The sequence below is a fragment of the Pyxicephalus adspersus genome, chromosome 5, assembly GCF_032062135.1.
Source record: "Pyxicephalus adspersus chromosome 5, UCB_Pads_2.0, whole genome shotgun sequence".
Lineage (NCBI taxonomy): Eukaryota > Metazoa > Chordata > Amphibia > Anura > Pyxicephalidae > Pyxicephalus > Pyxicephalus adspersus.
Genome location: NC_092862.1, coordinates 6,587,599 through 6,604,200, shown reverse-complemented (window position 1 = coordinate 6,604,200; position 16,602 = coordinate 6,587,599). Strand labels below are relative to the sequence as shown.

Here is a 16,602-nt window from a genome sequence, read left to right as displayed (position 1 = left end):
GGACAGGAAGAAACAAAAAAACTCTTTTCTATTGGGTCACAGACAGTGATTAAAAAATACAGTGAAAATGTGTGTGTATGCTTTCTTTTTGGAGATCCATAAAATGTAAAAAATCCAAAAAAAAAAACACATTAATTACATTAAAGTAATCAACATTAAGTGGAAGCATCTCAGCATTAAGCATCTTCAGCCAGTTTGTCAATGCAGACAGCAATGTAAAGAACGAAACATCTTGAGAACATCAACATAATATTCTTTATTTAAAAAACCCAAAATGCTTCACAAAATGGTTTATTTACAGTGTTTGATGTGAAGATGTTGCACATTTGATTGCGCCGCGTTTGTCTGATTTCCCCCGGGTGCAGTTTGTAAGTGGAACTATGTAACATGACTCATGTTGTTTAGATTCTTAGCCAACATTATGTAGCTGTTATTTGTGCTGCAGCCGACACATCAATCACTCTCTCTCTCTCTCTTCTAAATAAATCACTTTGTAACTTTATGCTTAACATAATGTTCTGCATAAACACCACTTTCCCTCTCTTGTCTAATAGAAGGCTGATAATAATAAACTGCACAAAAATGTCAGAAGAAATAAAAGGATGGGGAGGGGGGGAGTTTGTGATTTTGTCAAAGCTAAAAAATAAATAAATGTGAAGATAAAAAAAAAAGGCAAAGCAGAATTCTAGACAATTGTACGATGTGTCAAACCATCACTTAAATGAAGAAACCTTGAAGTATGTTTTATTAAGTTTGGATTTATCTATTGTTCAATTAAGGTAATGATAAAAGCTGGGGATGCTTCTACAACCCCCTGGCAGTCAAAATGTTAGTTAACATATATATATTGTGAGGGGTTAAGCTCAGGATCGCCTTTGCTGGGGTCAAAGGACACTTTTCTGATTCATCCAATTGAGACCACACACTGAGGTAAAGGTGTTAAGCTGACTTGTAGTCAGGTTTATTTGAAGGTTGCAGATAAAATAACAAAAATAGCAAAAAAAAACCTTGCCTGTCTGGCACTTACTATACAACAGACGTCCCCTTCTATCAACTGGAGGGCTTCTCCCTGTCAGCTCAAAACCAAGCTTTCAGCAACCTTCTGCTCACTTTTCAGCTGACTCACCCAGACCAACTTTCTGAGTCTCTCAGCCGAGCTCCCTTACAGACCGACTGTCTGTGTCTCCAAGCAGAGCTCCTCACCCAGTCCACCTGTCTGTGTTTCCAAACAGAGCTCTCCCACACATTCCACCTGGCTGTGTCTCTTCAAATAGAGCTGCACTGACACAAACCCCTGTCTGTGTCTCTCCAAGGCAAGCTGAGCCCGCACAGACCCCTGTCTGTGTCCCTCCAAGTTAGGCTACTGACTGAGCTCCTAGCTCTATGGTATATCCCCACCCTTAGTGCTTCTTCATTAATTATCTGACAGGTGAGAGTCTTCCACCTGCTACTCCACACAGGAGAGGAATCTTGGGCAAATATACCTCACATAAAAGAGGAATCCTGGGCAAATATATCTCTCTTCCACCTCCAATTCTGCCTTAATGTCACAATATATATATATATATATATATATCACTATAAGGTCACAAATCACAAGGTCCCTTTTACTTGCAGAATAAGGGGCAGCTAGAACCAGGCAGGCTAGTGTGTTTGTGTGATGTAACCTCCCACTACAAGATTTAGCAGTCATTCTTCAGTGGTATGCACCATGTTGTCAAAAAATTCCACACCGTACTACCCCCAGGGGACACTATGATTGGTAAGCCTTTAGAGAATGGGGCAGCAAGAAGGTGAGAAGCCCAATTCCCTCCTGGAACTGGAAGGAGTTTAGCTACACCTCTGGGAATTTACAATATTTTAAGTCTTTCTTTGCAATAATTCAGTGGTGAAGAATTCCTTGTAGTAGTGAAAGATTTTACCTGGTCACCTTTCTCTCCTTTGGCAGTAATACCTCTCCCCTGTAAACAAAAAACAAACATGTTTAACACTTGTATTCTTTATAATTCCGTAGAGGGTATCTCTAGTTAATTTTTGTATTCAGCTGCTGTTTGTTTTCCCGCTGGAGTTCCCTTTCCCCACTCGAATGTCCCTTCTGCAATAAAAATCCTGCCTGCTTACAATCATTAATTCTGGAACTATAGGTCAACTTTAAAGTGTATTTATACCCAAATCTTTTAGGGATTATCCATTCTTTTCAGGCTTATACATAAAGGATTTGCCATTATACATATTATCCACCTGTTTGCAATGATTTTTTAAAAGTAAAGAATGGCGGAGCGATGTCGGTTACTGCAGCATTCCTCTGGGCATGAAGGAGGTATGGCAAACCAAATGACTGAAGATCCAACACCCAGAAGAGAACGGGATGAAAATGGCAGTCCAGCAAGAACAGGTGAGTGCAAATAAAAACATTGCAACGGGGCAGGTAATTCTATTTTTATTGCAGAAGGTATATCACCTGTTCCTGCTGCAATAAAGGACCTGTCTGGCCACAGTTTTTTATTCTTAATGTTTAGTTCCACGTGAAGCCCATACTACCATAACCTCTGTGGTTATACATTTTCATAATATGTATACAGTATAAAATCTATAATGATCCATTATACGCAGGAAATCTCTGATAATTTTTGGAAAAAAATAAAGTAAATATTGTCACTTGATGTTAACCACCTAAGAATATTCATGATTGTCGTGGCAAAAATCTACGATCAGTATAGGTGACTCAAAGATGACATAATTTGATCCACCTAATGCTGAATCACTAAATGACTTACAGCTAACAAACTCCATTTTTTTTCTAATAGGAAAAATGCAGACAGGTGCCTGCTGCTCATTCCCTCCCCATATATTCTTACAATAGTACCGGACCTAAGCAGCTGTGTTTGTGCAGTGATTGTTCCCATATGTGTCACCCATACTGATCACTCATAATTATTTTTATACAAGACATCTGTACGCAGCTTTAAATGGTTTCCACTTGGCCACGAATAGGTGTTGTTTGGTCTACATCCTCCAGCTCCATACCACCCAAGGAAGAGCTAAATTTAGTGTAAAAGGCTTTATCTAAAATCAGATGTGCTACATTACACCACATGCTAGGGCAGGGCCAGTCATACAAAGTCACAGAATGGAACCTTCCTAATAATGAGTCTCTTTTGGCATGGATAATCCCAGACAAGGGCGCAGACCTAAACAACTTTTAGGTCTCCTATAGGTAACAAGCTGAGGGCTATATATCATTGAACACCTTCCTACAAATGCATGGCAAAAAAACTGAAATGTATCTAAAGTATTGTTCTTCATTTTTGTATAGAAAGGGGTTATTATACATAGAAGGCCTGGCATTACCAGGATTTGGTCTAGTGGTGCAAGGTTGACTTTTTTGAGATGCTCTTAAGATGCTTGACAATTCAGACAGGTACATTTGACCGGAAAGTAAATGTATTTAGACCACCAAACCTATAAAGTTTTAATGGCCTTTGTCTAATTGTCTGTGTCAGTTTTGGGAAAGGTAACCTTCTCTATTTGTCATTTGGAAAAACAGTGATGGCAATTACAAAGTTGTGAGTTGTCCAAATTCTCCAATGGGAACATAAATTTCAGTGGCAACTGTGTAAAAGAGGAATTACTATACACTTCAGCTGTGTTTGCAGGGCAAGAAATGAACACAGATGGTAGTTAGGACCATGTTTCATTTCTTCTGCTGCATCTCTTTGCAGTTCTCTTCACTCGGCTTCCAATTTCACATTAGAATCAAATTCTAGCTCCTGTGCTTTGCCTTCAAATCCCTCCACAGTTCTTGTCCCACTTACATTTCTGACCTGAAAAATAAAATACCCCCTAGCCGCTCTCTTCACTCCTCCAATGACCTACTATTGACTTCCTCACTCATAACCTCATCACACGCACGGCTCCAAGACTTTTCTAAAGCTGCCCCGACTCTCTGGAATGGTCTTCCTCGTCCTATTCAGCTTGTCCCTACTCATTTAAAAGAGCAATCAAAACCCATCTTTTCAAATGCACCTACCCATCTTCTTCAGTCTTTTTGACTTCACTACGTCTCACCACTACATATCTTGCCTCCTTCTGTGTGTTACTTCCCCCACCTCTTAGATTGTAAGCTATTTGGTGCAGGGTCCTCCTCTTCCTCCTGTGTCATTGTTTGTATCTGTCTGTCATTTGCAACCCTTATTTAATGTACAGCGCTTGGTATTATGTTGACACTATATTAAACCTGTTTATTAATAATAATAATAATAATAATATTAATAATAATAATAATAATCTATAATTAAAACAAACATTTGGCTATGTATATACTTCATTATTTATGTACACCTTCCCCCCTTGTATATTGTGAATACCAGCCAACCTAGCACACACTTCACACCCCTTATTTTAACCCTAATGCTGTTATACCAGACCCCCTTGGAAGGATAAGCTGACTACCAGTCCCATAGGCAATATCCAATTGCTGTACACTTACAGGCTCTCCTTTCTCTCCTTTTAAACCCTGAGGTCCGACTGGGCCTGGACCGCCGATTTCTCCCTGTAGGAAAAATAAAAGTTTAATACCTCTAATTATAAAGATTCGATCAATAAGATGGCATTGAAGCCACTGATTCCACATATCAGACACACAATGAAACTCCCATATTTATCGTAACTCAGGTTTACTTTGTAATTTGTGCTATACAGGGCTTACCTTTGGGCCCATTGGACCTTCAGGACCAGGAAGACCCATTTCACCCTGAAACACAGAAGAAATAATATTTACATTTGTATCATTTATTACACAACATAGTAAAGTGGGTGTAAGGTATATGTGTAGTAAGTGATATTCCACCCGGCTATTCTAACCTAAAGACACCAGCTGTTGTTCTGTTCCTATAGGATGATGAAAACATATTTACCAGTCCATGAAATCCAGAGCTGTTTTTCTCACCTGATGTCTTTGCAGATTTGTATTACTTTAATATTGGACGTCCTATTTTTTTTTTTACAGCCGGCTTTCTGATGAAATTCCACTGTGCATGCTCAGATTAAGTACGGATAGACTGTCCTGAAGCCTCGGGGGATATTCTTGGCCCACCTCTGAGGAGATTTCAGGAAAGTCCACCCACATCCAATCTTAATATTAAGCTGATGCATACTGTATGTTACAGTCCTAAGTTTTAGGTCCTAGGGTGAATGTGACATGCAGTTTATCGTGACATGCAGTTTATCGTGACATGTCAAAAATCCATTAAAAATTACTAAAAATCCCCTTTAGGAATTTTACATTTTACAAACATTGTCTTTTGGAAAGTTTACTGATCACACATTGTACCTTCTCCCCAAATGGACAGTTAGAGCAGTCAATGGTGGTGTTTTCATTTCCTCTATGTTCCACTGCAGTTGATGTTGGTATGATTGGAGGAGGGGGCTCTGTTACTACAGTCAAGACACACTGCAATAAAAAAACAAAAAAAAACAAAACACTATAAAAGCTTTTCAAATGATAATCAAATGTGTATTTAAATATAAATAGATAATAATCAATTTATGCACAACATAACATATTATGGTATCAGGTACAATAATATTCCAAATATAGGTAAATACAAAAAAAAAAAAAAAAACTAATGTTTTTTATATTTGTATTTTCTTGTATTTGGGCCAACATTGTAACTGATACCCTATTATGTTGATGTGTGCATTAGTTTATATTGTATGTCTTTACATTCCCTGAGGAAGCCTATCGGCAAAACATGTTGGGAGTGGAGATAACTTTGGTTTTCTATTGTATATCCATTTCTGAATCTTTTATGACATTGCAGAAATACTTTGGGCCTGATTTATTAAAGCTCTCCAAGGCAGGGGAGGATGCACTTTCATCCGTGAAATTGGGTGATCCAGCAAACCTGGAATAGATTTCTTCAAAGTCATTTGCTATTTGCTAGTAAATGTTTTGAATCCTGGACCAGATACATTCCAGGTTTGCTGGGTCACCCAGTTTCACTGATGAAAGGGCATCCTCTCCAGCCTTGGAGAGCTTTATTAAATCAGGGACCTTGTCTAGTGCCTTTTTGGCCCTTTCCCATTTTTTCTGTATAAATTATCTCTTTTTTACGTTGTATAAGTAATCGTTATGTTTTAATTGCCTTTAAAGCCTTTTTCTTCTTTCTGTCCATTTTGGTTTGTTGAATATACCCCTGAAAAGTGTTTGCTATATCTGTTTAGTGCCAGAAATCTCCTAATCTTTCCTTAACTACAAGCTCAGCTGCTGCAGTGTTTGCACTGCTAACTTTAGCAAATCTCTGCACAGCAGTGCAAAATATACAAATAGAAACAGACATCAATTGAAAAAGAAGTAAAGCCTAGTAGAGATGTCCAATGAATCTCAGAGAATTACCTTTGAAAATGATCTTTTGTGATCACTTCCAGGGATAGATGAACAAATGAGAACTGTACACACAGCGTCATACTGCGTAATAATAATAATAATAATAATAATAATAATTCTGTTCTATGGAGAGGGGAAGGACAAGCGAGCAGCACCGGCTGTGCTCTGTTTGTGTAGGGTGACAATTATCTGACGTGTGTACATGGCCTAAAGGTTTGATATGGATTCTTAGACTTTTGCATACATAACTTTTTTTTTACATACATTTTTATGTATGTGTGTTTTTGTTTTTTGCTGAATATATTTTATTTTTTGTATATTTAGTTCTATTACTCAGAGATTGCTTAGGTGTGTTGGATAGAAGTTAGTGCTGTAGCATTTACTAAAGAACATTCTTCTCTTTATTCTGTAGATCGTTACAAATACAGATCAATGTGTTCATAAATATAAATGGCTAATATAATAAAGATAAAATTCTGGTAGGGACCCACTTAGATCTCTGTTTTGTGTTCTGCTTCCTTGTTATGTTAGCAGACATTGAATTGACAACCCAATGAAAAACAACTTGCTGACCATACACCTTTGGTTGCTCTTTTTTTCTAACACAAAGCCCTGCGGTTGCAGTATGTGTTTTTTATGTGTTTTCTAATGCAGTACCAGGGTTACCACAATGCAGATGTATAGAAAGGCTCCCCATGTTGTACAAGGGTAGTATCTGATTGTTTTTTTTCTCATTTATTTTTCTTTTCAGAATCATATTTTTTACAGAAATGATAAAAATGCGCTTATATGAGTTTTGGATGCTGGGGCTTCATCCTGTATATCATAACCTATTACCAGTCTATATGTATAATGAAAATAAATCTTATTCCATACAGGTCCATTAGGGATATCACAACAGGTCTCCAGTTCAGCATGCCGCGAGTCACAGTAGATGACAATACGTTGAAGGTCGAACTGGAAAACAAACATGGATAATTAGCTCACAGATTTTGCCAATAAAATATAATGATGTACATAGTTACATATTCATTGTATCCTCTCCAATGAGGATTTGACTTACATCCACAGGAACGCTGTCATACAGTCGTTTTCCAATCACCGTTTTCCCCTGGATGTCAATGTTCTCACGTTCATCGATGGGCAATGTCATGACCAGCTTGCAGTCAATGTACAATGTGACACTCTTTGCCTGCACGCTAAGGGCTATCTTATGCCAGTTCCGATCCAAAAGCTCATTGACTTGAGCACTACGGAAGTTAGCTTTAACTGCGTCCTTTCTAACTCCCACTGAGCTGTATTCCAAAGCTTTGTTCTCTCCATCCAGCCTCAGCGATACCTGGACCAAACAAGAGAGAATATTCAGTTCTTGTATGCAAAAATGAGCACAGCTGATACTTATTGGCATTATACTCTATGGCCTGATCATCACATCAACACTATTTGGCCAAAAGGATGTGGACACCTCTGTAAATCATTGAGTTCAGGTGTTTCCAGGTGTTCAAGAAATACAGAAAACAAAGATATTTTGGGGAATTGGGCACTTATAACGAAATGGAAATAGTTTGGTGAGGACCCTTTTCTGTTCCAGCATGACTGTGGTTACTTACAACCATATACAAAGTCAGTTCCATAAAGACCCGGCTTGATGAGTTTGATGAGCTTAAGTGATCAGTAAAGAGCCTTGACCTCAACCCAGCCGTGACCTCAACACCAATTAAGAGCCATAGGATTCTCTTAGGTCATGGGTACCTGACCTCACAAGTTTGTAGGCCTTCTCAAAAGTGTGGAGGGTGTTATAGTATACCAATTTATGTATATACAGAAATACAGAATGGAAATTATTCATGTTTTTATGATTTTGAATTTTAGAAGCAACTCCTCCCTGACAGTTTGCATGCACATACACAGTGCAGGATTTGTATCCACCCATATTGTGGTACAGCTGAGAAGTCAAACTCTAACAGCATCAAGCACAAAGCCCTGGACTTCACATTCATAACTGCAGTGAGCTGGTATGTTGTCCTGCTTTGCACACTTAGAAGATGGGGTGTGTTACCAGCATGAGATATGATATTAAATGAGATTTCATTTGTTTTTCAAACCTCCTAAAGTCTCTCTTTGACAAAAAAGTTAAACAACAGGGCAAGCCCCTCCAAACAACATTGCATCTGTATGCCCTGTCCTACGCTTGTATTTACCATCCAAAATCTGCGCTTTTTCTCACCAATGCACGTGTCCCCATACCCCTTGCCCCTTAAGCCTAATCTCTGCCTTGACCAGAATGCCACCCCATCCCTATGCTTCACAACTCCACCCAGAAATGGTCCTAAAGTCCAACTAAACACTGCAGATTCAGAAGTCTTATAGTTCTGCAATCCCCAAAGCTTATTCTCCTCTCTTGAGTGCTCCGGTTCAGACTCAGCAAAGGGTGTTTTGGACCTCTGCAGAGAAATCACTATTTCCACATAGAGAGCAGAGGTCCTTCTTTGTAGCTTCCTTGCAGGTCACAGGCTCTGGTTGCTTTCTAAGAAAACAAACTGTTGAACTTTAGCCATTTTTTAATGCACCTAGAATGTGTTTAGCAAATTTAAAATTTAAACAAAGGTTGGCCTTGGCTTTGGGGTACAAATGTGAAATATTTCCCTTTATGTATAGCCAAAGTAGAGAATAGCTGAAACCTATTTTTAGTTTTATTTATTGGTGTCTGTGCCTCAGTATGGAGGTTCCTCTTCACTTCTTCCCCCAGAGACATTACAGGAAGTGAAACAAAATCTCTTTTAGCGAAATTGTCTTTATAAACAGTTGTTACAGAGACATTGAATGATTTATCCACACCTGTTCAGATGAATAATATTTTAGATTTTCCATAATTTCTGTCTCTGTGATAATAGTCACTGGGATAATTTGATCTCCAGCAGGGAAACAGAAAGCAATACAAACCTATCAGGGGTCCTAATTTACTCTATCCAAAACTAAAATAAAAGGTTTTGGCTAACCATATGCTTTTGGTTCTAGGTTGGGGCTCTGTCACTGACCCCTGGAATCCCACCATTACATGAGAGAGATTTCAGAATGTTGCTCAAACTTTATATACATTTTCAGATTGGTTGCTATGGGTTAGCAGACTTTGGAAAGATGTTAATTCTGTTTTACTAACCAAGCAAATATGGTGTCCTTGAGAAATTTGTGCTTTAAATTTGTGTCAAACATTACCTGTGGTATTCCGTATTTGTCAATGATTTGCCAGACGTACCAGTCCTCTCGTCTAGAGGCCTTTCTAAACCTGAAGGTCGTTACAAAGGCGTATTCATCCGGCAGACCTTGCGGGAAGATGTCTCTGGAAAAAGTGCAAAAATAAATTTGTTACTACACGGGTGTACGATTTCTCCTTAAAGTGCTGTAGGGAGATCTTTAAATCAGAGGCTTCACCAGGGTTGTGCACCCGGTGCTGGTTTTCTGCACCCGAGCTCCTCCATCTAAACTTTCTTGGAAGAATAATAGAAGCTGTAAGCACAGCCTACCCCATAATCTAATATTACCTGTTGGTTAGTGGTGTTTGGTTAGTTCTGATCAATGTCGATTCAGACTCAGATTACAGTAATTCCCAAATAGGATTTGAGCTTTTCATCTTCTACAGAGGGTTGTTTCAGTTATTTTTTCCCTCCTTTGATTCCTTCCTTCAGACTTCCTTCCTTCCTTTATATATATTAGGTTCTATTACCCTATGTTTTCTCAGTCCTTTCACCATTTTTATTGCCAGTCTCTGGACTCGTTTAATACGAAAATATATTTTTGTAGGTGATATCTCCAGAACTGGACAGGGTCTTCTAAATGAGGTCTAACCAAAGATCTATATCAGGTAACCAGAACCTTTTTTTTTCTCTTGTTGGAGACCCCTCTAGTGATAAAGCTATTATTCTGTTTATTAAGGGTACTCAGGACCTCCTTCCACCTGCTCGTGACTTAATGGTAATACACCCATATTTCTATCAGCATACAGGAGCCCTGCGTTGTATTGAAGGAATCTACAAAAGGTTAACATGAATACAAGCAGGAGCAGGAGGTTTATCATGTGTTCAAGTTCTGACAGTTCCACTTTAAAGGCCAGACCCAAGTTTTTGGCTTCTCTCCTCCCTGATGTGTATTTGCAGCATTCCAGCTCCACTCACAAAATATCTTCAGGCTTCCATTGTACCCAAGCCAAGTTGATGGGGTGGAACTCCCCAGTGAGGACATAGAAAGCAACAAAAACCTTTTACAATCCATCAACCTACACAAATCTATGCAAAATTTGATTTCTATACACTTTTATGCACTTTAAAGCATTTAATGCTTCTTCTGTTTAGCTGACAAGGCTTAAGGTTAGAAGTGGAGCTCAAAGTTATAAGAAGTCAGTAGATTCACTTAACCAGTCTACCTACAAAAACAATAATATTTTTGTTCGGACCTTTAAAGAGACCCTGTTGCCAGAGCATTATTTTTAACAAAATGTACCCATATGTAGACATCCAAAAACTCAGAGAACGCTGCAGGGTGCCACCATCTTAGATATGATGTTATTAACCCGGCTGACTCAGTGCCACTTTGCAACCATTTAACATGGGGGAACCTCTGAAATACCTTTCAGATCTTCAGGGAACCCCTTTTATAATTACTATATCTACAGCTCACAGTACTTTAGTGTGGTGGTCAGAATTCCTCCTACATTGCTGGCAACGGGAAAACAGCTGAGCAACAGACACCAGCACATGGGTTGTATTCTACTCACTCAGTCCTCTGGACGATGGGGTATGTTCCAAGACGTACATAAGAACTCTGAACTTCGCTATCTTTTCCTCCAAGCATTTCTTTGACATTGAAGAGTTCCATCAGGTCAAAACCTGTAACCAAATAATGTAAAAATAATAAAAAAAAGAATGGTGGAGGAGATTAGCTTCTCGTTTGCTTGTACAGATATATATATATTTCGGCCACCAAAAAATATGAAGTACGAAAGCAAAACTTGTGAAAGTATCTTGAGATATTAAAACTAACAAGACTTCGTGAAATAAGGTGCTTTTTAGTTTGTCTGCATTAATCTTAAACTAGAGCTGAACTAAAATGTGGAGTGTAAGATCAGCACTGTTGTTTTTGACTGTTACGGGCTGATTTATTAAAGTTCTCCAAGTCTGGAGAGGATACACTTTCATCAGTGAAGCTGGGTATGGATTTCTTAAAAGTGTGTATAATTCTGGACCAGATCTATTCCAGGTTTGCTGGATCACCCAGCTTCACTGATGATAGTGTATCCTCTCCAGCCCTGGAGAGCTTTAAAAAATCAGGCCCTTAGTCTCAACAGATTTGGGGGTTTCAGGATGTCACTACGGTGCTGGCAAAGCTGTACATGAGGAGCTGAAGTGCAAGGATCTCCCTGTTTCCGATTCAGTTTTTGAATCTGTGCCTCCAGCACCTCTCCTGCTGCTTCTTGATCAATATTTTATCAGTTCCCCAGTCTTTTTGATGCAACTTGGGAAGCAAAGTATTCTCCCCTACCAAGAAAGCTGCCATCTTACAAGGAAACATTGTGGAACAAGGGATGGCTTTGGGTGATAAGAGTACCTGAATAGTGATAAAAATGTCCCCGTGCTTTCTGTTTTGTTCACAGCTTCCACAACCCAGGCCAACTTTGAAATTTCATTTTGTACTCTAGGGGCTCTATTTATAAGCAGGGAATCTGACAATCCCTAAAACTTTCACTTGTGAAGAATCAGTTAATGCCACTGAAACGCATAGACCTGGAAAATTCCCCAAAAGGGAATGTTTAAAGGAATGTCTGATTCCCTGCTTTAAAAGATAAAGTTCTAATATAATTCTGTGGCATATGTCTTTGCTATGCTCCTCTTTCATAAGCGAAAGTGAAAAGAGTGAAGGAGGGGAGTATCGGGGAAAAAGACAGACTTTTATAGGCCTTTAAAAAATTCGGTATTTTATTTAAGTAGGTGAAAACCATGACACCAACCCTAACATAGATCTTCTATGCGAGAGGTGGTGGTACAATTCAACATCAAATTGATAAATAGGATGTCAATATAACATCTCATGTAGACATTGTTCTGTAGAGTATCTCAGAATACCAACGCGTTTCGCCCCATAAACTACTATATACCAACCTGATAACTAAGATCTGGATATAAATACATGTTTATAGTGGGGCTACAACTAAAGCACATCACCAAGCTATTCCAACAACTTTAACTAGAATGTCCAGAGTTTTACTTCAAGTTTTGATTTTACCTTTCCTCACAAAATTGAATATTCACTGATGTTCACTATATTCCCATTTGGTCAAGGATGTCAGCAATCTCATAAAGCGACTCAATTACCTGAGGAAGGCCCTCTTGGGGTGAAACGCATTGGGACTCTGAGATACTCTACAGAACAATGTCTACATGAGATATTATATTGACCTCTTTTTTCATTATCACTTTGATGTTTAATTGTACCACCACCACTAGCATAGAAGGTCTATGTTAGGGTTAGGGTCATGATTTTCACCTACATAAATAAAGAAAATAAAATTCTGAATTTTTTAAAGGCCTATTGAAGCCTGTCTTTCCCCCCGATATTCCCCTCCTTCACTCTTCTCATAAGCAGGTAATAAAATGTATGTAAAACAGACATTACATAATGGTGAAACCCACTCAGCATTGCTATATGATAATATTGAATTTTGTGAGTGCAAGCAATTGTGTGTGACTGTTTATTGTGGACCTTGTGATGAAAAAATTCCTAACTTGTGAACCATATATGTTTAAAAAAATATCTCTGATCAAGGCATCTTCTGGTTTTCATCACTTCCACTAAGATTCGTTGATTTTGTTACAAAGTTAAGAATGAAGGTTTGTGCACACTATTTTGCATTCATAGAAACACTGTATGTATACACACAGTATAGTGTTTAGCAATGTGTATCCTCAATATCTATAAATTCATATAAGGCTCATTCACACTGGCAGTGAGGTTGCGGTGTGTTTAACGCTTCCTCACACCAGGAAACACTGCCATATGGAGTCTTCCTGCAGTAGCCCCCATTGGGAATGAATAGGGGCTGCAATGATTGGTAATACTAGTACAGCTTACAAATGTAAAGACACTGGTCTTTTTTGAGCCAGCACTGCCATGCAAGTTTTTGAGCGGCTGGCAAGATGTCAGTAGCGAGGAGTCACACAAAAATCAGACAAGTCGCTAGTATAAATCTGCCCTTATTGTAGACTGCTGCTGACTCTTTACCTCTCCTGGCAGTCTTTTCCAATTACTCCTTTCAGTAAAATAATACTTTATGAGGTTAGTTTAGAAGTTTTCTTCTGCTGGATTTGTATGTTGTGTTCCTTTGCTCCTGACAGGGCAATTCTATTGAATCATTCTCCTACCCTTTATGTATTTAAAGTTTTTAATCATACCCCTACTTTCCTAATTTCCCTCGACATTGTAAATATTAAGTTCTTGCTCATATCGGGGTTCTCCCCAGGCTCTTTTAGCTGGGTGCACCGACTGGCACTATTCAGCACCCACCCGGCTGTTTTTGGGTGGTTACTAAAGAGTTTGGTCACAATACAGGGGCTGCCACCCACCTACAATTTCTTCCCACGCGGCTTAAAAAAATTTCTGGGTCGAGCACTGCATATGTTTTATCTCTCAGGCCTTTCCCCATTTTTGATGAGCACCTGAAGACTTCTGTCAACATCCTTTAATAAGTGAGGTCTCCGGGCACAGTGAATACATCACCCATGGCACTGATTATAAAACTGCACATAACCTGCATTTAATTTATTGTTCAGGCATCCAAAACAGCACAATGAGTTAGAACAATTAGGTTTTAATATATCTTATGGCACGTCTAAGCTGAATTCTGAGAAAATATATTAAAAATATAACATCACATGGGTTCATTATGCCCGTTAATGGATGTGGTAACAGATCACCCTAACACACAGGAAAAGCACATGGCCCAACAACATGGCCTTGGTTTATTGTGTGCTATAGACCGGCTCTATTGTCTACCAATAGTAGATTGGGATTCCATTTCAAACAAATGACACCACGTTTTTATGTTATTGTAGGTTTTGGTAAATGTGTAGTAAATTGTACAACTCATAAATGTGATTGGGCTCTCAATAGCATTGCTCTTAGGATTCCGCCTAATTCCATAGTTGGCCCGAACACCTGACATTCGGTTCCAATAGAAATGAACATTGATAACCAATGTTGGCCCTTTTCGTACACAACGGGCAGCTGCATTCTCCCCTGGTAGTGCCTTCATCAGGTCACTGTCTAATTTCTGTACTAAATTACAATTATGGAAATTCTGGAATCTGTGCAGTTCTTGGCTCTGTTCACAATGGTCCAAATGAGTGAATGATAAATAATAATTTTTGCATCCTTTAGCCTCATTTAACTAAGACCACACACGTTACAGAATGTCAGTCCTGTGCTTCCATCATATTTGAGAACATTTCATATTTCATTTTCATATGCAATTTTGTTCACTGCTTTCTTTATTCACTTATACATTAAAAAAAAGTCTTAGCAAAAGTTCAATAAGCATGCATTGGTATTCATATATCATGTAATATGCTTACATCAGGACTGAAACAAAACAATTATTTATTGTGCGGCTTTGGCAAATACCAACGTATGGCCGCCGCAGGGCCTCCATCTTACTGGGAAATAAATGAGGTCTTGCGACCTCCATGACTTCTGAAAAGGTCAGTTTGTAAAATACATCAATGTATTAGTCATTGCCTGAATCTACGTATCATTAGTGAGCGCATTATGCAAAGGATCTGCTCTATCATTAATCATATAAATATTGGGTCGGTGAAAACAAACAGAACTTTATAAATACATTTGGTGGTTTTGTGTGAAAAGGAATATTGTAGCAATGTTTATGGTAAACGGAATTAAAAGTCTGGGCCATTAAAATTATATGTCAAGAGGAAAATTGCATCTAAATGACGCCAATTAAGAAAAATATATAAAACTTCATAGCCCTACAACATATAATTACCTTTTTTTTTAGTAGTATAACTTTTATAAAAAACCTAAAGGAAAACTATACATTCCCTAAATAAAAACCCAGTTTACCAACTCAAGCCTGCTAATTCAATCAAAGCAAGAACCCATCCTATTACTTATGTCTCCGCAATGGCAATGGCCTCCAATAGTATTTATATATCTTGTACCCTATATTATACAATGACTCCCCATAGACTTGAATGGGACCATACTCGTAGCCTATTTACTATACTAAGTGTAATCTTCTATATTTTGTCTTCTTTAGTTCTTCACCAATAGCATACCAAAAATTCATAAATAAAATCTTTTGACCCATCAATGGATGTCTGTGCTTCTCTAGCAATGCAGGCAGATCATGGCTGATGGGAGGGGATGGGAAAATGAAAATTATAGCTTTACAAGAACATTACAACACCTTGTCTTGATACTTCTCTCAGGCCCTGATGCAAGCACTGAGTTGGTTCTAGGAAACCTTTATGGATGGATTTCCCCCACCTGCTGGATAGTAAGCTCTTCAGGTCAGGGTCCTCTCCTCCTCTTGTGTCACGGTCTGTATCTGTCTATCATTTGCAACCCCTAATATATGTACAGCGCTGCATAATATGACAGCATTATATAAATCCTGTTTATTTAAAATAATAAAAATAATAATGTCAGTCTGTAGGAACGAACATTCCTAAGCACCCAAACCACCCTATATAATGCTCATATGCAATGACAAATGTCTATGATTTAAGGCTACTGAAGCAGAGTTAACAAAGTGGAAGAAAATGAGTAATGGGTTTCAAAGACGGCATAGATGTGTGCATGTTTCTTTACATGGAGTTATATCATTCACACGCACGGCTATTCAAATTTATTGTTTAGGCTTTCCATTTGTCCTGTATTGTAGCCAATAAAATAAAGTAAAGGTTTCCAGTGGTGAAAGTGGGACCCATTAATGGTCAAAGTCGAAAATTTCCAAAGTCATCTGATTACTGCTAGGTGAACAAGTAGTCTCTTGTCCAAGTCCTAGTCTCTCTGATCACTGCTAAAAGGACAAAAAGTGAGGAGAAATCTGCTTTAATGGGAACAAGGAGGACCAACACTTTACAACCTGTCTCTCTGATCACTGCTATGGTCAAAACCTAACATTTTCCTAGTCCTCTGGTCACTGC

The 16,602-nt window shown here is 38.5% G+C and overlaps 1 protein-coding gene across 1 annotated transcript in view; it reads right to left on the bottom strand.

Moving 5' to 3' along the window:
• The window catches only part of COL22A1 (collagen type XXII alpha 1 chain), a gene marked incomplete in the record, with an annotated part of 162,270 nt that overhangs the window by 116,597 nt on the left and 29,071 nt on the right, over positions 1-16,602 (bottom strand). Inside the window, 8 exon segments of the mRNA XM_072410629.1 lie at positions 1,923-1,961; positions 4,490-4,552; positions 4,709-4,753; positions 5,333-5,452; positions 7,265-7,345; positions 7,452-7,727; positions 9,605-9,728; positions 11,160-11,271. Of these exon segments, the coding sequence (XP_072266730.1) occupies positions 1,923-1,961; positions 4,490-4,552; positions 4,709-4,753; positions 5,333-5,452; positions 7,265-7,345; positions 7,452-7,727; positions 9,605-9,728; positions 11,160-11,271 (860 nt within the window).